We start from the raw sequence: 22,455 nt of genomic DNA on the forward strand, positions 1-22,455 counted from the left end.
AAAGTTCATGAAGTTGATTGTGGAGATTTAATCTGCTGTTCCTGAGGCTGCTGGGAGAAATTTCCCTTTCTCTTTGTTCACACAGCTCCTGGCATTCAGCTTTGGATTTGGTCTTTGGCTCTGCGTGTAAGTCATCTGAGGGCGTCTTTTCTTCGCTCAGACAGGACGGGGTTAAAGTAACAACTGATTAGGGGTCTCTGTCTCACTCAGGCCAGGGAGAGGGAGGGGTACGGAATGTGGGGTAAGCCTGTGGCGGCAGAGGCTGATGTGACGTTGCAACAGCCTGAGTCATGCCATGTGTTCTCCCGGGGAAATTGTCCCTGGATCATGGGACTTTGGCAGTAGCAGGCTGCACAGGCTCCCGGGAGGGGAGGCGTGGATAGTGACCTGTGCTTGCACATAGGCTTCTTGGTGGCTGCATCAGCAGCCTTAGCATTTCATGGCTGTCTCTGGGGTCCGCACTGATAGCTACTGCTTGCGCCCATCTCTGGAGTTTATTTAGGTAGTACTCTGAATCCCTTCTCCTCGCGCACCCCGAAACAATGGTCTCTTGCCTCTTAGGCAGTTCCACACTTTTTCCCAGTCTCCCTCCTGGCTAGCTGTGGCTCACTAGCCCCCTTCAGGCTGTGTTCACTCAGCCAACCCCAGTCCTCTCCCTGGGATCTGACCTCTGAAGCTGGAGCCTCAGCTCCCAGACCCCACCTGCCCCAGTGGGTGAGCAGAGATGCCGCTCAGGCCAGTGAGCGCTGGTTGGTACCGATTCTCTGTGAGGGAATCTCTCTGCTTTGCCCTCTGCACCCCTGTTACTGTGCTCTCCTCCGTGGCTCTGAAGCTTCCCCACCACCACCCCCGTCTCCACCAGTGAAGGGGCTTCCTAATGTGTGGAAAGTTTTCTTCCTTCACAGCTCCCTCACAGAGTTGCAAGTCCTTTCCCTATTCTTTTGTCTCTGTTTTCTCTTTTGCCCTACCCAGGCACATGGGGAGTTTCTTGCCTTTTGGGAAGTTTGAGGTCTTCTGCCAGCATTCAGTAGGTGTTCTGTAGGAGTTGTTCCACATGTAGATGTATTTCTGATGTATCTGTGGGGAGGAAGGGTGATCTCTACGTCTTACTCCTCCGCCATCTTGAGGGTCTCCTCTATATATTTTTAAGGTTGTTCAGGAAGCCTTCTGTGAGGGAAGTTTAGATGTTGCTTCTTTTTGCTCTCGTGGAATACCTTGAGGTTACCTCACATTTCTAATATTTATCACATTATACTATAATGCAGTGGTTTACTGGTTTGCCCCCGCCAGTAATATCCTTGATGGAAAGGAATTTAAAAAAATTTTATTTGTGTTACCAGAACCTAACATAGTGTGTGCATAGTAATCGTAAATAAATGCTTTGTTAAATAAATTAATAACCCTATATCCATAGCCCAGGAGGTAATGAAAAAAATTGCTCCTAATTGGTATGGAATAGAAGAATATATTTTAAAAAATTCTTTTTCAATGGAAATTTCAATTCAACAACTATTTATTAAAATTGCTCTATATCAGGCATGTTTTAGTTCTACAGTGTATGCAGGTGTCTCTATTAATAGCAGTAAAATAATATATAGTACCCTGCACTATGACTAACACATAAGTGGAAAGTTAGTGTTTAAATGACTAGTTGGGAAGTGGATATTAAGGCATATGCAATTAGCTGTAATAAAAGATAGAAAAGGTATAACTAGGGTCCTGGTAAGAGCAAGGGAGGGAGATCATTTACTGTAAAATGTTGGGGAATTGGATGCAAACTACTGTTTCAGAGAAAAATGGGCCAGTCATTACTTTTAAAAGGCTATAGAATTAAAATAGAGAAGTCCAAGACCATAGCTTGCTGAATTCGGCCTCATCCATGGTCATACACTTAAAAAGTAGCCAAGCAAGGATTCAGCCTTAGGGCCATATTTTTCCAAATTCCATGGCACCAAACTATACTGTCTGTACTGAGTTTTTTCCTTCTTACAGAAATAGAACATTTTTTCATTTTATGTCTTATTATTTTCAGTATAGTCCTTAACTAAATGGTCAGTTTCTTGAGAGTGTTATTGTTAATTATTAGTATATCCTTATTCTTTTATTGAGTGATAGATTGATTTACAGCTTATTTATCTTATATGTTCTCCTTAGTTCTTGCACAAGATAAGGTGGGTGAAAAATAGATCTTCGATGTATGTGTGGTAATCAAAACATCCTGTGATTGATTGTAGCTTAACAAATCTAGACAACTTATTTGTATTGTAGATACATGTGCCTAGAGAGAATTAGGATATGTGTATTTAGGAAATTATTTTTTTTTACATTTTTGTTTTTTTGAGTCCTTGAACTATATCTTGTAAATATATTTGCAATGAGAATAGGCATGGTATTTTATAAAATGCTAGGAAGAAGCTATTTAGTCAGTACTAGTTCACTGGGATTAAAGTCCCGAAATGAATAGGTTCTCTTTCTTAAAACACCCTCAAGTAGGAATTTTAGATTTATTTTCTTGACTCAGAATTTGTGGGTTAAGTCTCATCTTCAATGTAATTTTCTCTCAAAATGATGAAGCCTTGGAAATATGGCTTTATAATAGAACTTTTGACAGATCCCTTTAACTTCATGTCATTTATACATAGAGGTAATTTGTTACCTCTTCCAAGGTGTTTGTGCCCGAGAGGTGGAATTCATGTTCTGTATAAAGGTCAGTTTTAATTAATAAGCTGCTTTCCTCATTTTTGACCAATATGAATTGCTTGTAACTTTTGTGTAAAGTAGTTTTCCATGAAAAAATAAAACAAATTGAGCCTTTGTCACATCCATCATCAGCATAACCGACTTAAATGTCAAAAATTCTATGTAGCCCCAGAGTTTATTTCTAGTGCCTCAGCAGGCCTATTTATTAGAGTAAAATATTATATGATGTAATTATCATATCATTTCATTGGGTACATCTATACATATATATCTTTGTTTTTCCTTCCACAAAATATGTTTATAATTTTTATTGCTAAATATTTGTTATCCATGTAGTATTTTTAAAGGCATGTAAATAATAATATTAATAGGATTAGATCTTTTATTTCATTAAAGGTAAACCACAATTATTTTATTTTCTCTTTTGTCTCTAACTTCCTTAATTTGAAAAAATTCGTTGTGTTACTGTCTCTATGTTTGGAGACAAATATTCTACACACTATAATAAGGGTGTTTTATAGTCTGTAATTTAATTGGATGCTACCATATTCAGTGTTTACTTCAAAGATAGACTTTTGGTAAGACATTTTTTATGAATTTCTATTTAAATTATGCCTTTCCTTTTTCTGAATCCTCTCTTATGCTTTATAATAGAATTGAATCTTTTATTCTTTTGTTAAATACATTTCTTTGAAGATACAGGTGTCTTACTAAGAATGATGATAATAATGATAATGAGGGTGATAATAGTTATAACCAACTACTTATTGAGTAAATGCTATGTTCTAAGTGATTTACATATATTTTCTGTACCCTTCAGAACAACATAAACAATCTCTAAGTGAAAGAGTTAAGGAGATTATGGTAAATTACTTAATAAGGGTTATACTGCATATATATCTGAGTTAGATGGATTCAATCTCAGCTCTCTGTGACTTTGAAATCTAAATTCTTACTACTAATTCATGCTGCTGTAACTAAATGTGAGGGTATTTTAAAATAAGAGTAGAAACTTTGGGTTAAAAAATCTGGGTGAAACAGCTATGTGGCTAGCATTAAAATGCACACATAAAGAAGTTAGAAGTTATTATTCAATAAGAACAATGATTTCATTATTCCATGCCACCTTGGATTATTTTATACTACTGTAAATGCCATTCTTTTTAATGGTTTTATATACATTCATAGTGTAATTGAGATATTTCTCTGAGAATAATAAATTTGCATTTCCCCCATTGTGCACTTAAATGATCAAGCATTATATTTTATTAATATTATGGAATGTAGTATCCCCGCCCCATTCACCCTTTCTGTCTTTGTGTCAGTATATGCAGGGTTTATGATGTCTTCCTTTCTTTAACTATTTGGTCTCATTATATCACAACTGTTTATCTTAGTAAACTGTAGATATAAAGATTCTGTTTGTTCTTTTGATGAATATCATATATTCCCTGTGCTCTCAATAGGCAAACAAAAACCAATATTCAATATTGAAATCAAATTTAGCTCCTAAAAGTCCTTTTTTATTTCAGTAAATCAATGACTATTTATAGATTACTGATGTTGTGCCAAGCATTGTGTCATACCTGGGGTGGAGAGAGAAAGTGGTGATAAAAAGAAAAGACATTAGATTCTTCTGATGAGAAACCACAATCGCTAGGAGTAAAAAGACACACATAATGAATACATAATAAATCAATAATAAAAAGGTAAATATGTTTTGAGGAATAAAAAAGATGCTGTGGCGATGTAGAGGAACAATCATTGCTGGGGAAGAGGACTTCCTATCATTCTAGAGGACTGTCATTGCTTGGGGAAGTCAGGTAAGACTTCCTAGAGGAGATAACATTTCACATAGGTCTACAGGATGAGTAGGATTTCTCCACAAGGAAAAACAGGGATATGCACATATCTAGGCATATGGAAAACATAATAAAAAGTTCCAATGTTTGCATTTGTGTGAAAATCACTGTAATCACAACTGCTACAAATATTAACTGATATAGGACTGTTGTATTAGCAAATCAGTTACAATGAGTGATAATGCTGTTGGTGACATGATTTTTTAAAATGGTGATACTTCAGGATGAAATTATGAACAAATCAATTATAGTCTTTCCTTGATTTACATGTTAGATAGTTCCTTGGAAAAATCAGTGTTTATTAAAGCCATACAAAGTGCTTTGCATGTGTAAAACAGGTTCTAAGCTCACATAATTATAACTAAGATTTTTACATACATGGATATCTGTATACATGAATATATGAATATATCTGACATTTGGAAGTCATACTGGACTTTTCTCTACTTTGCACTACCTGTTGCATCCCTGGTCTCTACTACTCAAGTGCCATCAGTGCTCTTTCAATTATGAAAACAAACAAACAAAAATGCCTCAACAAATTTCCAAAATGCCCCCTGGGAATACTGCTCACAATAATAACCAACTCAACAGAATAATTAAAATAGGAATAGAACTAACAAAAGTTGTTAGAGAAGTGGAGAATGTACACAAACTATTTCCTTATCTTTCATAGAAGAGTTTCAATAGATACTGTTTGATGTTGATAAATTAAGATATAGAGGAATAAAGATATTGTGTAGAATAATACCTGAGAAAGTAAAAACAGAAGTGGTTAAGAGCATTTTCATCTAGGAAATGAGAACAGGGTTTGAGTGGTATGAGTCATAGGATAATTTTACTTTATATATATGTATATATGTATATATATGTATATTTATGTAAAATCTCCATCCATATATATGGATTAATTCTGTGACATGAAAATCAATTCTCGCTCTTTCACTTTTAAACATTTAGAAATAATCTTTTTGAGACATAGTTTACATATAATGAAATGTACCTATTTTTACTCTACGTGACCTCCACCATCATCATACATACATATGAGGTTCATTTTTTTTCCCTAAAGAGCTGTCCAGTTCTTCAAGCACTATTTGTTTTATCAACTGTTGTTTCCATATTAAATTATCATTACAACTTTTTTGAAACTTAATTGACCGTATGTATGTGGATGTATTTCTTCACCCTGTATTCTGGTCCACTGATTTATATGACTTTCCTGAAGTCTTATCATGTAAGTTCTTCAACTCTTATTTTTCAAAATCATATTGACTATTTTAGGCCCTTTGATTTTCCATATAAATTTTAGAGTCAGTTTGTTGATTTCTAGAAAAAATGCTGCTGAGATTTTGATTGGTATGGCATTGAATCTGGAGACCAATTTTTGGAAAGTTGTCACCTAACAATAATGAGTTCTCTAATCCATGAACATGGTATACCTTGCCATTTAATTGGGTCTTCCTTAATATCCATCAGCAATGTTTTTTTTTTTAGTTTTCAGTGTACAGTTCTTATATATAATTTGTTAATTTAAGGCTGGGTATTTTGTGTTTTTGATGGTCTTGTAAATGGTACTGTGTTTCAAATTTCATTTTCCAATTGTTCATGGCTAGAGATCCCTTTCTGGGATCTCTACTTAATGCCCTGAGTTTTCAACATGGATTCTCCATTCTGGATGGTTGCATCTTGAATGTTTCCCAGCCCTGTGCACTTTGGAAATTGTTAATCTACAGCTTCCTAGTCACTCTTTGTCTGGTCTCATGGAGTTTCACTCTACATGGCTTTGCATTCAGACAAGGTCTTAAGCAGATATTCTGTAGAATTTTGGTGCTCTGGCTCTCGTAGTGCTCTCCTCTTCAATAGTCTGACCTTCAAACTTTGTTCAGTCTCTCCAAACTCTTACTTATGTCTTCTCAACTCAGAAAACCACCCTGTTGTGTTTGGGAACACTCTTCTTGTACCATCTTCCAGAAAGTGCCACTAATCTAAAAACTAGTACTAACATTAGGTGCACCTCAGGTTTTCCCTTTCTCTCAGGCATCACAGTTTGGCAACTGCTTGTCATGTAAGTCTGAAAAGAGTTGTTTTGTATATATTTGTTCAGTTTTCTAGTTGTTTATGGTGGGAGTATGGATCTAGTCCTAGTTACTCTCTCATGGCTAGTAGTTGTCCTATTAGCAACTGCTTTCCTCTCCATTATCCCTGAGTACCTTGAGGAGTTTTCTGGAAGAGTTTGCAAGTCACCATTGCAGACATTCACCATTAAACACACATGTGTGCATATATACCACTCTGGCAAATGAGAGGAAGGTATATATAACTGCTGAGATAGGCAGGGGTCAATGAAGATTTCAAAGTTTTGATTGTATTATACATTTGATTGTACAATTTGATTGATTAAATTGTAGTCAACCCCTTTTTTTATCTGCAGCCCCTGACAGCCACAGATTTTTGTTTTTTAAAAATACCTAATTTTGTCTTTTAAAAATGTTATATAATTGGATTATAAAGGATGTAGACTTTACAGTTCGGCTTCTTCCTTTTATTATAGTGCACTTGAGATTCACACATGTGGTCCTGTGTGTCAGTAATTTCTTCCATTTTATTGCTGATTTGTATGCCATTGCATGGATGTACCAGAGATTGTTTATGCATTCACCAGTTGAAAGCATTTGGATTGTTTCCAGTTTTGGGGTGATTATGAACAAAGCTGCTGTAAACAGTCATGTGTAGGGTTTTTTTTTTTCCTGAACATATGTTTTTACACCTCTTCAGTATTCCACCTAAGAGTGGAATATCTGGGTTGTATGTTAAGTGTATATTTAATTTTATAAAAAAGTGCTGAACTATTTTTCAGGGTGTTTATACCACTTTACATTTCTACTAGAAATGCATGAAAGTTTCAATTGAGTATGTCATCATCAATTCTTGGTTTGGTCAGTTTGATTTTAGCCTTTTTAAGTATGTGGTAGTATTTCATTGTGGTTTTAATTTGCATTTCCCTATTGACTAATGCTGTTGGGCATCTTTTCATGGACTTATTTGACACCTATTTATCCTCTTTGGTGAAATATCTGATAAAATCTTTTATGTATTCTTGATATAGTCCTTAATCAGATATGTGTGTTGCAAGTATTTTCTCTCAGTCCATGGCTTGACTTTTTCTTTTAATTAATAATGCCTTTCAAAGAGCAGCAAATTTTAATTTAATAAAATCCAGTTTATAACTTTTTTCTTTTATGGTCTGTGATTTTCATGTCTTATATAGTAAAATCTTGCCTAACATAAGGATACACAGATATTCTCATACTTCTTTTTCATTTGGCCACTTAAAAAAATACTTTCCATTTATTTCATGTTTAAGGGCTTTTTTTGGTGGTAAAATGTACATAACATTTAACATTTTAACCATTTTAAGTGTACAAGTCAGTGGCATTAAGTACATTCACACTGTTGTGTTACCACCACCACTACCCTTTTCCAGAACATTTTCATCATCTGAAATGGAAACTTTCTCTGCCTATTAAATAATAACTCCCGTTCCCTCCTCCATCCAGCTCCTGGTAACCTCTATTTTTACTTTCTTTCTCTATGAATTTGCCTATTCTAGGTACCTCATGTAAGTGGAATCATACAATATTTGTCATTGTCTGGCTTTTATCATTTTGCCTAATGTTTTCAAGGTTCATCCATGTTGTAGCCTATATCAGAATTTCATTCCTTTTTATGGCTGAATAATAAATATTTCATTGTATGTATCTACAATGTTAAAAATTTTATTCATATGTTGATGGAATTTGGGTTGTTTTTATCTTTTGGCTATGAGAATAATGTTGCTATGAACATTGGTGTACAAGTATCTGAGTCCCTAATTTCAATTCTTTTGAGTATATACCTAGAAGTGGAATTGTTGGATCTATGGTAATTTTATGTTTGAAACTGTTTTTATGCCACCAGCCTGTTTTCCACAGTGGCTGTACCATTATAATTTCCCACCAGCAATGTGCAAGGGTTCTAGTTTTTCTATGTCTTGGCCAAATTATTTTTCATTTTTTTGATAGTGGCCATCCTAACAGGTGGGAAGTGGTAGCTCATGGTTTTGATTTGCTTTTACTTAATGACTAGTGATGTTGAGTATCTTTTTATGTACTTATTGGCTACTTGTATTTCTTTGGAGAAATGTCTATTCAATATCTTTGCCTATTTTGGAATTTTTCTTTTTGTTTGGGTTGCTGAGTTGTAGGAGTTCTTTATATAATCTGGATGTTAACCTCTTATCAGATATGTAATTCACAGATTTTTTTTCCATTCTGTAGGTTGTCATTTTACTCTGTTGATGGTGCTTAATGCACACATGTTTTTAATTTAGATGAAGTTTATTTTATTTTTTTCTTTTGTTGGCAGTGCTGTTGGTGTCATATCCAAGAAATCATTGCCAAATCAAGAATTAATGACATGGAGATTTCCTTCTGCTTTTTTCTAAGAGTTTTATAGTTTCATCTCTTACATGTAGGTCTTTGATCCATTTAGAGTTAATTTTTGTATATGGTGTCAGGTAAGGGTCTAACCTCATTCTTTTTTGTGTGTGGAAAACTTTCATATTTTCTTCTATAAGTTTTATATTTTACATTTGGGTGTTTGATTTATTTTGCATTAATTTTTATGTGTGATGTGTGGTTGGTTTTAGTATATGGATTACTAACTCGTCCAACACAATTTGGGGTAAATTTTTTTTTGCAGCATACGGGCTCTTTTTAGTTGTGGCATGCGGGCTCTTAGTTGCAGCATGTGGGATCTAGTTCCCTGACCGGAAGTCGAACCCGGGCCCCCTGCGTTGGGAGTGTGGAATTTTAACCACTGGACCACCAGGGAAGTCCCAGGTCTAAAATTTTAGGTTGACATTTTTTTCTTTCAATAACTTAAAGACGTTATTCCTTTGACTTCGGTTTTTCAGTTTCTTATAAGTAGTCTAATTTTTTATCTTAGTTCATTTTTATGTGATTTATATTTTTAAATATGAAATACCAAGTTAGAAAGTATATTCTGCTTGGTGCTTCTTGGGCCTGTAGTTGTATATCCTTCATTAAATGTGGGAAAATTTCAGGTATTATCTCTTCAAATATTTCTTCTGCCCTCCCATCTCCTTCTGGAATTCCAGTTATACGTACATTAGATTATTTTATTTTATTCCACAGCTCTTAGGTGCTGTTTTTTTTTTTTTCTTTTCCTTGTTTTTGTTCAGTTTATTTCTATTGATTTGGAGTTCACAGTTCTTTCCTCATCTGTGTCAAGCCTACTGATGAGTATACTGAAGACATTCTTTATCTCTTTTATTGTGTTTTTTAGCTTTAGCATTTCCTTTTGGCTTATTACTGTAATTTCCATCTCTCTACTGAAGTTCTCCATTTGTTCATGCATTTTGTCCTCATTTTCTACTAGAAAATTTAACATATTATTCTTAGTTATTTTGAATTCATTGTCTGATAATTCCAGTATCTGGTCATTTCTGAATTTAGTTCTGTTTATTTTTTCTCCCAAGATAGTAGGTTGTTTTTTTCTTGAGTTTTTTGTATGTTCTGCAATTTTTTATTGAATACTGCATAACTCATGTAGAACCGTAGAGAATGATATAAATATTATATGTTACAATGTTTGCACCTCTTCTCCTAGGTGCATTTGTTTGAGGGCTTATATCTACCCAGTCAGGAGTTAAGCTGGGTTGAGTTTCATTGTTGCTATGGTTGTCTTCAGTTTGCCACTGGCTTCATATGCTTCTAGTGATACTTTATTCATGAAGGAAAGGGATAGGGTGATTGAGGGTTTTTCTTCAATGTTCTGCTCCACCCTAAACTTTTGTCCTTCCCTTGGATACTCCTATTATGGAGGGGCCTTCTATCTATGCTTTTGTCCCTATGCTAGAATTAGATTGCTTTGTTTGTTATCCAGTGCTTGCTATATTGGTATTGAGGGACTAGGAGTGTTTCTGTTATACTGGTGTAGCCTAGGTCTTAGGCAGGCCCTGTATGTTCTGATGTTGGAGTGGAGTTTTTTCAGTGATCCCACTTCTCTTTCGTCTTTTAATTCTGCTTTGAACCTTTGATATGTTTTGTGAGAGATTGTTTTTTACTCCTTCCCCAGGGGTAGGGGACCTTAAATAATGTTGATATATAGTCTTAGGCCCAGGACTGTTTCCTGCTCTTCCCCCAGCTGTAGAAGATTGTTTTCTTTTACAGCTCCGCCTCTTACAATGAGTCTCACTTGTGCACTGAAATACAAACAACTTTTGCATTTCAGTAGTTACACTAGATATTTTTCATTACCTAGTTCTCATAACGCAGTTTAGAAATATGGGTTTTACCATTCCCTTTTTGTGGATGAGAGAAACTGAGGCTTAAAAGTATTCGGTTGATTGCTTTGTGACACAGGGAATTAATATGTAGTAGCGATAAGATTTGAGCCTATATCTTTTTGCTTTAAAAATCTATTCTCTTTCTACTCTACCACAATATGTGGTTAATTTTTTTAATGCCTGGATAAGTACCAAATTACAGGGGAGGGGGTAAAAATTTTATTGGATTTCTGTTACTAAATGCATTATGATTTCTGTTTAACATGAGCCAATTTTTTGAACAATAGGCAATGATCTGGGAAATGATGATACCATCGGAGGGAATGTGAGCAAATATATGGTGCTTCCAACTGGATACTGTGGACAGCCCAAGAAAGGACATCTTATCTTTGATGCTTGCTTTGAAAGTGGTGAGTGTATCAAAGGCCTTTTCTTTTGAGCTTGTCTAGTGAGTCATTTTTCGAATCTAATGCCATCTGACCATTTAGTGTGATTCAACCCATTTAATTTTTTACCATAATGAAATAAGTTGTCAGGAAAAATCCATTTTGAATGAACTAACTTGGAAATACTTAAAAATGAAGTGCTATGTTTTGGTTGTGATAAATGATTAGAAAGATAATGGTAGTACTAATGAACATTTATGCAGTACCTTATATTTTATTAAATACTTACCCAGATATTATTTCTTTTGAGATAAAACTAATATAATTTGAATACTTGATAAATTATTAATTATTCAATGTCTGCTGTATACCTGGTTCTTAGTCTTTCTGAGAGCAGTCTTCTCTATAAAGAAGCAATTAAAGAAAAGATTCAGTTGAACACAAACAAAACAGAAAAAGTAATATACTTTGTAAACAGCAAATGCTGTGAGTATTCTGATAGGGGAGAACAGGGCTTAATTGTGAAATTCCACCCAGTAATAGTTGAATCTTGTTAACTTCTTTATATCTGAGCCTCATACTCTGAATGGCATATAAGCACGTAGTAGGTATTCAGAATACGTTGAAAATATTAATGAGAAAGTTAAACATAACTTTGTTTTATATACAGTTGTTGATTATTTTTCGTTTTGAGTAATGTGTTTGCATGTGTGTGTGTGTGATTGAAGGGACATTCCAGTTATATGACAGTTCTCTGAACCCCTAAGTACCATGGTTGTTTTACCAACAATTAAAAAGATGTGGAAAGATTAATTTTCTGTTAGCTTTGATAAAAAGCCATATTTAATTCCTTGCTGTTCCCCAGTCTACCAACTTCTCTCAAGTCTTTGTACCTTTGCAGATGCTGTTTTCTCTGTGCCCCAGATGCCTTTCTCTACTTGGTAACATGTTAATTCAGACTCAGGTCAGCATTTCTTCCTCTAAGACACAGCACCTCCCAGGCAGGTTTGGCTGTCTCTACCTGTATATTTACAGGCACCTCTTCTATGACTTACTGGCCTCTGCTATGATAGTTTTTATTGCATTGCAGTCATTTAATGATCTCTTTCCTTTTCCTTATCACTGAAAATTCCTTGAAGTCAGTGATGGTTTCTTATTAATTTTTGTTCCTTAGCACCTAGTGTACTATCAGAAACTGACTCTAAAGAAATGGAGTTACATGATTTACCTGACAGAGAAATCAAAATAACTGTCATAAAGATTTTTTACCAAGGTCAGGAAAACATTGCATGAACAAAGTGACAATTTCATCAGAAAGAGAGATAATGCTAAAAGTACCAAATGTTGATAGAAAGCATGAAGCTGAAGAACACAGTAGCTGAACTGAGAAAACTTCCTACAGGACTTTAATGTCAGACTAAAGCAGAAGAAAGAATCAGTGAATTTAAATACATATTATTGGAAATAATGCAATCAGAGGAACTTAAGTAAAAAGAATGAAATAGAGTGAAGAAAGCTTAAGGGGTTTATGCAATACCATCAAAGAGATCAGTATATGCATAATGGGAGCCCCAGAAGGAGTGGGGAGAGAGCGAGAGAGCGAGAGAGAGCACCAGAGAAATTAATAAATGAAGGAGGACAGATAGTGAACAAAATGGTCTTCATAAAGTGAGATTTTAAGATTAATAAAAATATTTTTACATTTAAATAAAAATTTAACTAATAACAGCAAGAACATAAAGGGAAAAAAACAATAGTAATTATCACTTTATTACTTATTGTTTGCCATACCCTGTAAGGAATGATATACATAGTTTATCTCATTTAATACACACAAAAGACTTCTGAGGTATTATATCTCTCTTTGTAGGTGAGGAAAGTGATGCTCAGAGATGTAAAGTTATTTACCTTGAATTGCATGACTGACAAGTGGTGTAGCTGAATTTGAAACTGAGAATTTCCTGGCTCCACAGGACATACTTTTAACCACTGCATATATGTATTACCTTATTATAGGTCAACTTATGACATGAATAATAAACATATTGTTGAATATTTCTCACTAGGTGATAAGATATATAGGAAAAGGTTTTATGATAAAGAAAAATGAAAAGTTTACTACTGTTTTAAAATAAACCATCCAAATAAATACTATGGTTGCCATCATATGCAATTTGATTATTCTTTTATGATTGATATGCATATATGTGTATTGAATGTGAGAAGTGCACTATAATTCATACTTCAAATTAATTGGTTAGCCTGAGAGATTTAGTATGTTGTATTAAGTTACCATGGCATGAAAAAGCATCAGTGAAATAAAGATATGGTAGTTATTTATATATCATTTCAGACAATAGAAATAAAAACTTAAAAACTTTTATTTTTAATTCCCCCAATGGAGTTTTACTACATTTATTTGTGTAATCTTTAAAAATTAATGTTTTATTTCCTCTTGAAAGAAAATAAAATAGTCTTTATTATTGGTGCAGCGTGAAAATATGCTATGACTACATTAGAAATCAGGGTTTTTAGCTTAATACTGCACCTGAACTTTTCTTTTAGATATCCAGATGGCTGATATACTTTGTTGTTTTTTTAACTTTATTGAGGAATAGTTGACAAATATAATTGCATATATTTAAGATGTATGATGTAATGATTTGATATACATGTATATTGTAGAACAATTACCAAAATCACGATAATAAACACATCCATCACCTTACATAGTTAACATAGCTATCTGCTTTCCCCTCCCTGTGGTGAAAATGCTTAAGATCTACTGTCAGAAATTTTCAAGTATACAATACCATATTCTTTAACTCTAGTCACCATGCTGTGCATTAGAGCCTCAGAACTTATAACTGAAAATTTGTACCCCTTGACCTACATCACCCCATTTCCCCTTCCCTCAGCCCCAGGCAACCACCATTATTTTCTCTGTATCTATGAAATCAACTTCACTGCAGCATTATTCACAATAGCAAGATGTGGAAACAACCTAAATGTACTTTGCTGGATGAATGGATACAGAAAATATTATATATATATATATATATATATATATATATATATATATACACACACACACACGTGATATATATGAGTGATGGAATATATATATATATATATATAAAAAAATATAATATATAGTGAAGTATTATTCAGCCATATAAAGGACATCCTGCCATTTGTGACAACATGGATGAATCCAGAAGGCATGCTACCTACATTTTTTTTAAACAAGAGGTAACATAGTATAATACCAAAAAACACAGGTTTTGGTTTCAGACAGACTTAGGTTCATATATTAACTTTAGCACGTACTTGGTTATGTCATTGCTGATGTTATCACTTAAAGTTTACTTAAAATTAGGAAAATAAGTATCTGTATTGTAGAATTATTGTGCAAATTAGAGATAACATACAAAATAGACTTAGCACAATATCTAGCAATATCCCAGGTACTAATTCTGGCACATGAATAATATTAACATTTCAAGGGTGCTAAAATGTACCAGAATTTTTCTTGGTGTATTTGTGTTATTTCCAACCCTTAGAAAAGCCTTGCAATATCAGAGCCTTAAATTGGGTTCCTCTCACAATCATACTGAGATAAGGACTTAGGTAAAGGTTGTATATTTTATTTATTTATTTATTTATTGGAGTAAAATTACTTTACAATGTTGTGTTAGTTTCTGCTGTACAATGAAGTGAATCAGCATTTGTATGCCAATATCCTCTCTCTCTTGGACCTCCCTCCCCTTCCCCCCCCCCCATCTAGGTCATCACAGAGCACTGAGCTGAACTCCCTGTGCTATACAGCACATTCCCACTAGCTATCTATTTTACACATGGTAGTGTATTTATGTCAAACCTAATCTCCCAATTCATCTCACCCTCCCCTTTCCCCACTGTGTCCACATGTCCATTCTCTGTGTCCATGTCTATTCCTGCCCTACAAATAGGTTCATCTGTACCATTTTTTTAGATTCCACATATATGCGTTAATACACGATATTTGTTTTTCTCTTTCTGGCTCACTTCACTCTGTATGACAGACTCTAGGTCCATCACATCTCTACAAATGACCCAATTTCATTCCTTTTTATGGCTGAGTAATATTCCATTGTATATATGTACCACATCTTCTTAATCCATTCATCTATTGTTGGACATTTAGGTTGTTTCCATGTGTTGGTAAATAGTGCCGCAATGAACATTGGGAAACATGTCATTTTGAATTATGGTTTTCTCAGGGTATATGCCCAGTAGTGTGATTGCTGGGTCATATGGTAATTTTATTTTTAGTCTTCTAGGAACCTCCATACTGTTCTTCATAGTGTCTGTATCAATTTACTTTCTCACCAACAGTGTAGGAGGGTTCCCTTTTCTCCACACCCTTTCCAGCATTTGTTATTTGTAGCTTTTTTGGTGATGGCCATTCTGACCAATATGAGGTGATACCTCATTGTAGTTTGGATTTGCATTTCTCTAATAATTAGTGATGTTGAGCATCTTTTCACGTGCCTCTTGGCCATCTGTATGTCTTCTTTGGTGAAATGTGTATTTAAGTGTTCCACCCATTTTTTAATTGGGTTGTTTGGTTTTTTTTGATATTGAGCTGCATGAACTGTTTGTATATTTTGGATATTAATCCTTTGTCCACTGTTTCATTTGCAAATATTTAGTCCCATTTTGAGGGTTGTCTTTTTCTCTTGTTTATGGTTTTCTTTGCTGCGCAAAAGCTTTTAAGTTTCATTAGGTCTGGTTTTTTAATTTTCGTTTTTATTTTCATTATTCTAGGAGGTGGGTCAAAAAAGATCTTGCTGTGGTTTATGTCAAAGATTGTTTTTCCTATGTAATCATCTACAAGTTTTATCCAATCTTACATTTAGGTCTTTAATCCATTTGGAGTTTATTTTTGTGTATGGTGTTAGGGAGTGTTCTAATTTCATTCTTTTACATGTAGCTGTCCAGTTTTCCCAGCACCACTTATTGAAGAGACTGTCTTTTCTCCATTCTATATCCTTGCCTCCTTTGTCAAAAATTAGGTGACCATATGTGCGTGGGTTTATCTCTGGGCTTTCTATCCTGTACCACTGATCTGTATTTCTGTTTTTGTGCCTGCCAGTACCATACTATCTTGATTACTGTAGCTTTGTAGTTAGTTTGAAGTCAGGTAGCCTGATTCCTCAGACCCCATTTTTCTTTCTCAAGATTGCTTTGGCTATTTGGGGTCTTCTGTGTTTCCATACAGATTGTAGAATTTTTTGTTCCAATTCTGTGAAAAATGCCCTTGATAGTTTGATAGGGATTACATTGAATCTGTAGATTGCTTTGGGTAGTATAGTCATTTTCATAATATTGATTCTTACAATCCAAGAACCTGGTATATCTCTCAGTCTGTTTATGTTATGTTTGATTTCTTTCATCAGTGTTTTATAGTTTTCTAAGTACAAATCTTTTGCCTCCTTAGATAGGTTTATGCCTAGGTATTTTTTTCTTTTTGTTGTGATGGTAAATGGGATTGTTTATTTGATTTCTCTTTCTTGTTTTTTGTTGTTAGTGTACAGGAATGCCAGAGATTTCTGTGCATTAATTTTGCATCCTGCAACCTTATGAAATTCATTGATTAGCTGTAGTAGTTTTCTGGTGGCGTCTTTAGGATTTTCTATGTATAGTATCATGTGATCTGCAAACAGTGACTGTTTTACTTCTTCTTTTCCAATTTGGATTCCATTTATTTCTTTTTATTCTCAGATTGCCGTGGCTAGAACTTCCAAAACTATGTTGAATAAGAGTGGCGAGAGTGGGCATCCTTTTCTTGTTCCTGATCTTAGTGGAAATACTTTCAGTTTTTCACCATTGAGTATGAGGTTTGCTGTAGCTTTGTCATATATGGCCTTTGTCATATTGAAGTAAGTTCCCTCTTTGCCCATTTTCTTGAGAGTTTTTATCATAAGTGGGTGTTGAATTTTGTCAAAAACTTTTACTGCATCTATCGAGATGCTCATATGGTTTCTATTCTTTAACTTGTTAATATGATGTATCACATTGATTTGTATATATTGAAGAATCCTTGCATTCCTGGGATAAATCCCACTTGAACATCGTGTATGATCCTTTTAATATGTTGTTGGATTCTGCTTGCTAGTATTTTGTTGAGGATTTTTGCATCTATATTTATCAGTGATATTGGTCTGTAATTTTCTTTTTTTCTGTGATATCTTTGTCTGATTTTGGTATGAGGGTGATGGTGGCTTTGTAGAATGAATTTAGGAGTGTTCCTTCCTCTGCAATTTTTTTGGAAGAGTTTGAGAAGGATCAGTGTTAGCTCTTCTCTAAATGTTTGATAGAATTCGCCCATGAAGCCATCTGATTCTGGACTTCTGTTTGTTGGAATATTTTAAATTACAGTTTCAACTTCATTGCTTGTCATAGGTCTGTTTATATTTTCTAATTCTTCCTGGTTCAGTCTTGGAAAGTTGTATCTCATACTGAGACAAGGACTTAGGTAAAGGTTTTATATTTAGGTGCTATCTCAGGAAGAACAGGTGGGGGAGTAGGGAGAGTAAGACAGGAAATGAAGAAAAGCCAACAAAGAATATGTCCGTGAACAGGTACAGTAGTGGTTGTAGGTAGATTAACCTTGGTTAGAGGGAGCCCACTCAGGAGGATTCATGCACAGCTTCCTTATCTCTATCATCATGTCTAATTTATTCTTTCTTCTGTTATGCAAGGTTGACTGATGTCCACTGCATGAATTATTCCATCCACCTTTTTGTTTAATGCCTCCTCTGTGTTAGGTATTGTCTGATGAGCATGGAGGATCTTCAAAATTTTTTTTGGTTATGACTTCATAACCAAAGATTTGAATACTTTGTACCCATTCCCATTGTTCCATTCCCATGTCCCTGTCCCAGACCTCCATGACTGCAGTCTTTCAATCTTGTTCTTTACAGTCCTGTTACCAACCAACCTACAAGACATTTGCCATTGCCCACAAGTCCATGTATATCTTTACCTCGTACTACTTCTACCTCCACACAAAGGAGAGGAGTAAGTGTACTGCTGTAAGCTCTGTTCACTGGGAGATTTTCCTATCACCACATCATTTAAAGAAAACTGAGTGATATTATATGGCAGCAACAACTTTTTTTTTTAACTTGTGCCAACATATCAAGCCAGTCCATCTGTTAGTCAGTCTTGAGTTGTCTTCCTCAGGGAACCTTCCATGAGGCCATAGGCATGAGCTAAGGGAATGGCATTTGTGTAACAGAGGTAGGTGTCACTGGAGTCAGCGTTTGCTCCCTGTCACTTAAATTACACCATTACTTGGTGTCTCATGATTAGAAGCTCAGTATTTAGTAGGCATCAGGACTTTTCCCGGAGCTGCTTTTCACATGGTACTTTTGTACTGCAGAAAGCATCTTTTGCTCTAGAACTTCATGGATCTGCTTGTCATAGATTCTGCAGTGTCTTGTCTATCATGGTTGTCTCTAGCCTTATTGGATCTCTTTTTAAAATTTTATTTTATTTGGCAAGAATACTTAACACGAGATCTACTCTCTTAACAAAGTTTTAAGTGTACAATGCAATATTGTTGACTTTAGGTACAATCTTGAGTAGCAGATCTCCAGAACTTATTCATCTTGCTTAACTGAAACGTTATGCCCATTGATTAGTTTATTCCCCATTCCTCTCTCCTCTTAGCCCCTGACAACCACCATTCGACTCTTTGATTCTATGAATTTAACTATTTTAGATACCTCAAAGAGTTGGAATCATGCAATATTTGTCTGTCAGACTGGCTTAATATAATACCACTTAGCATAATATTCTCAGGGTTCATGCTTGTTGTTGTGTATTGCATAATTTCCTTCTTTTTTAAGGCTGAATGATATTCTATTGTATGAATATACCACATTTCCTTTCATTCATTCATCTATCTGTGGATATTTAGTGTTTTTTTCTGTGTCTTGACTATTGTGAATAATGCTGAAGTGAACATAGGAGTGCTAATAATCTCTTTGAGATTCTGATTTCAATTATTTTGGATAAATGCCCAGGAGTAGAATTGCTGGATCATCTGATAGTTCTTTTTTTTTTTTTTTTTTGGAGGAACCTCTATACTGTTTTCCATAGTAGATGTACCATTATGCATTCCCACCAAGAGTGTCCAAGAGTGCCAACGTCTCCATATCCTCACTAGCACTTGTGTCTTTTGTGGTTTTCTTTTTTTTTGATAATAGTCATCCTGACAGGTGTGAGGTGGTATCTCATGGTTTTGATTTACATTTCCCTGATAATTAGTGACATTAAGCTTTTTTTTTTTTTCCATTTACCTGTTGGCCGCTTGTATGTCTTTTTTAGAGAAATGTCTATTCTAGTTCTTAGCCCATTTTTAATTAGATTATTAGTTTTTTTACTATGAGTTTGAGTTCCTTATATATTTTGAAGATTAATTCCTTATCAGAAATATAGTTTGCAAATATTTCCTTTCATTCTGTAGGTTGCCTTTTACTCTGTTAACTGTTTTGTTTGCTGTGCAGAAGCTTTTAAGTTTGTTGTAGTCCCACTGGTCTATTTTTGCTTTTGTTGCCTGTGCTCTTAGTGTCATATCAAGGAAATCATTGCCAATACCAATGTAATGAAGTTTTTTTCTATGTTTTCATCTAGGAATTCTACAGTTTCAATATTATGTTTAAGTGTTTAATCTATTTTGAGTTTATTTTTGTTTAGGGTATAACAAAAGGGTCCAATTTCATTCTTTTGCAACTGGATACCCAGATACCGATTTGACTAACACATTTGTTGAAGAGACCACCCTTTATTGATTGTATATTCTTGGCACCCTTGTTGAAGGCCAGTTGATCATATATGTGTGAATTTATTTCTAGGCTCTTTATCGAATTCCATAGGTCTACAATTCTGTCTTTATACCAGTACCATACTTTTTTGATTACTGTAGCTTTGCAATGTATTTGGAAACTGGGAACTTTGATGCCTCCCACTTTGTTCTTTCATAAGATTGATTTGGCTATTTGTTATCTTTTGTGGTTCTATATGGATTTTAGCATTTTTTCTATTTCTATAAAAAATGCCATTGGGGTTTTGATAGAGACTGCATTGAATCTGTAGATTGCTTTGATAGCATGGACATTTTAAGAATACTGAGTCTTCCAATTCATGAACATGGGTTGTCTTTCCATTTATATGTTTCTTCTTTAATTACTTTCATCAATGTTTTCTAGTTTTCAGTATACAGGTTTTCCACTTCCTTTGTTAAGTTTATTCCTTTGGGGCTGTTGTAAATGGGATTGGTTTCCCGATTTCCTTTTCACATAGTTTGTTGTTAGTGAATAGAAATGAGACTGATTTTTGTATGTCAATGTTGTATCCTAAAACTTCACTAAATTCATTTTGTAGCTTTAAAAGTTTTTTAAATTGAGTCTTTCAAAGTTTATATATATAACATTATGTCATTTGCACACAGGGATGGTTTTGCTTCTTCCTTTCCAATTTGAATGCCTTTTATTTCTTTTTCTTGCTTAATTGCTCTGGCTAGGACTTCTCGTACTATGTTAAGCAACTGGCAAGAGTGGGCATCATTGCCTTGTTCTTAGAGGAAAAGCTTTCAGTCTTCCAGCAGAGCTTTTCATATATTGCCTTTATTACGTTGAAATGCTTTCTTTCTGTTCCTGGTGTGTTGAGCATTTTTATCATGAAAGGATGTTGAATATTGTTCAATCCTTTTTCAACTTCTGTTGAGACAGATATGTGATTTTTACCCTTTATTTTGTCATTGTGGTGTATCACATTAATTTCTTTTCATATGTTGAGCCATCCTATTATCCCAGGGATAAATTCCACTTGTTCATAGTGTATGATCATTTCAATTTGCTGTTGGATTAAGTTTTCCAGTATTTTATTGAGGATTTTTGCATCAGTATTCATCAGGGATATTGGCTTATAGTTTTGTTTTCTTGTGTTATACTTGTCTGTCAAAGTCAACTGGTAAAGGTACCTTGTATTAGGATAATGGTGGCCTCATAAAATGAGTTTGGAAGTGTTCCCTTCTCTTCAATTTTTTGGAAGAGTTTAAAAGTATTGGCATTAATTCTTTGAATATTTGGTAAAAATCACCAGGGAATCCATCTGGTCCTGGGCTTTTCTTTGTTGCGAGGTTTTTGTTTAGTGATTCAATCTCTATATTAGTTTTAGGTCTGTTCAGACTTTCTATTTCTTCACAATTCAGTCTTGGTAGGGTGTATGATTCTAGGAATTTATCCATTTTTTTTTAAGATTATTCAGTTGATGTAGTTCATAGTAGTCTTTTATAATCCTTTTTATTTCTGTGGCCTCAGTTCTAATGTCTCCTCTTTCATTTCGGATTTTATTTATTTGAGTCTTCTTTCCTTTTTCTTAGTTTAGCTAAGGGTTTGTCAGTTTTATCTTTCAAAAAAACTCAGTTTCATTGTTTTACTATTCTCTATTTCACTTATTTCTATTCTAATCTTTGTTATTTCTTTCCTTCTGCTAACGTTGTGCTTATTTTGTTCTTCTAGCTCCTTGAAATGTAAATTATGTAAATCAAAAGATCAAATGTAAATCATTTGATCTTTCTTTTCTCTCAATATGTCTCTTTATCACAGTAAACTTCCTTTTCAGTACTACTCTTGCTGTAGCCTATAAGTTTTGGTATGTTTTGGTTTTTGTTTGTTTATTTGTCTTTAGGAGTTTTCTTTGATTTCTTTTCTGACAAAATTGTTGTTCAAGAGTTTGTCATTTAATTTCCACATATTCGTGAATTTCCAGTTTTTCTTCTGCTGTTCATTTTAGTTTTATTCCATTGTGGTCAGAAAAGATACTTTGCATGATTTCAGCCTTCTTTAATCTGTTTAGACATGTTTTGTGACCAAACTTGTGATCTATAAAGTTCCATGTTCAGTTGAAAAGAATATGTATTCTGCTGCTGTTGGGCAGAATGTTATGTATATTTCTGTTAGGTTTATAATGTTGTTCATCCTCTGTTTGTTTCCTGACTTTCTATCTGGATATTCTATTTATTATTGAAAGTGGGGTATTGAATTCTCCTACTATTATTGTCATGCTGTCTATTTCCCTTTCTGTTCTGTCAACATTTGCT

The 22,455-nt window shown here is 34.4% G+C and overlaps 1 protein-coding gene across 1 annotated transcript in view; it reads left to right on the forward strand.

The window, feature by feature from the left end:
- Positions 1-5,726: 5,726 nt before the first annotated feature.
- The window catches only part of AGBL4 (AGBL carboxypeptidase 4), a 1,267,959-nt gene continuing 1,251,230 nt past the window's right edge, over positions 5,727-22,455 (forward strand). The window contains exons 1-2 of the mRNA XM_019937625.2: positions 5,727-5,799; positions 11,202-11,324. Of these exons, the coding sequence (XP_019793184.2) occupies positions 5,727-5,799; positions 11,202-11,324 (196 nt within the window). The remainder of the gene's footprint in view (positions 5,800-11,201; positions 11,325-22,455) is intronic.

Source organism: Tursiops truncatus, chromosome 1 (assembly GCF_011762595.2).
Source record: "Tursiops truncatus isolate mTurTru1 chromosome 1, mTurTru1.mat.Y, whole genome shotgun sequence".
NCBI lineage: Eukaryota > Metazoa > Chordata > Mammalia > Artiodactyla > Delphinidae > Tursiops > Tursiops truncatus.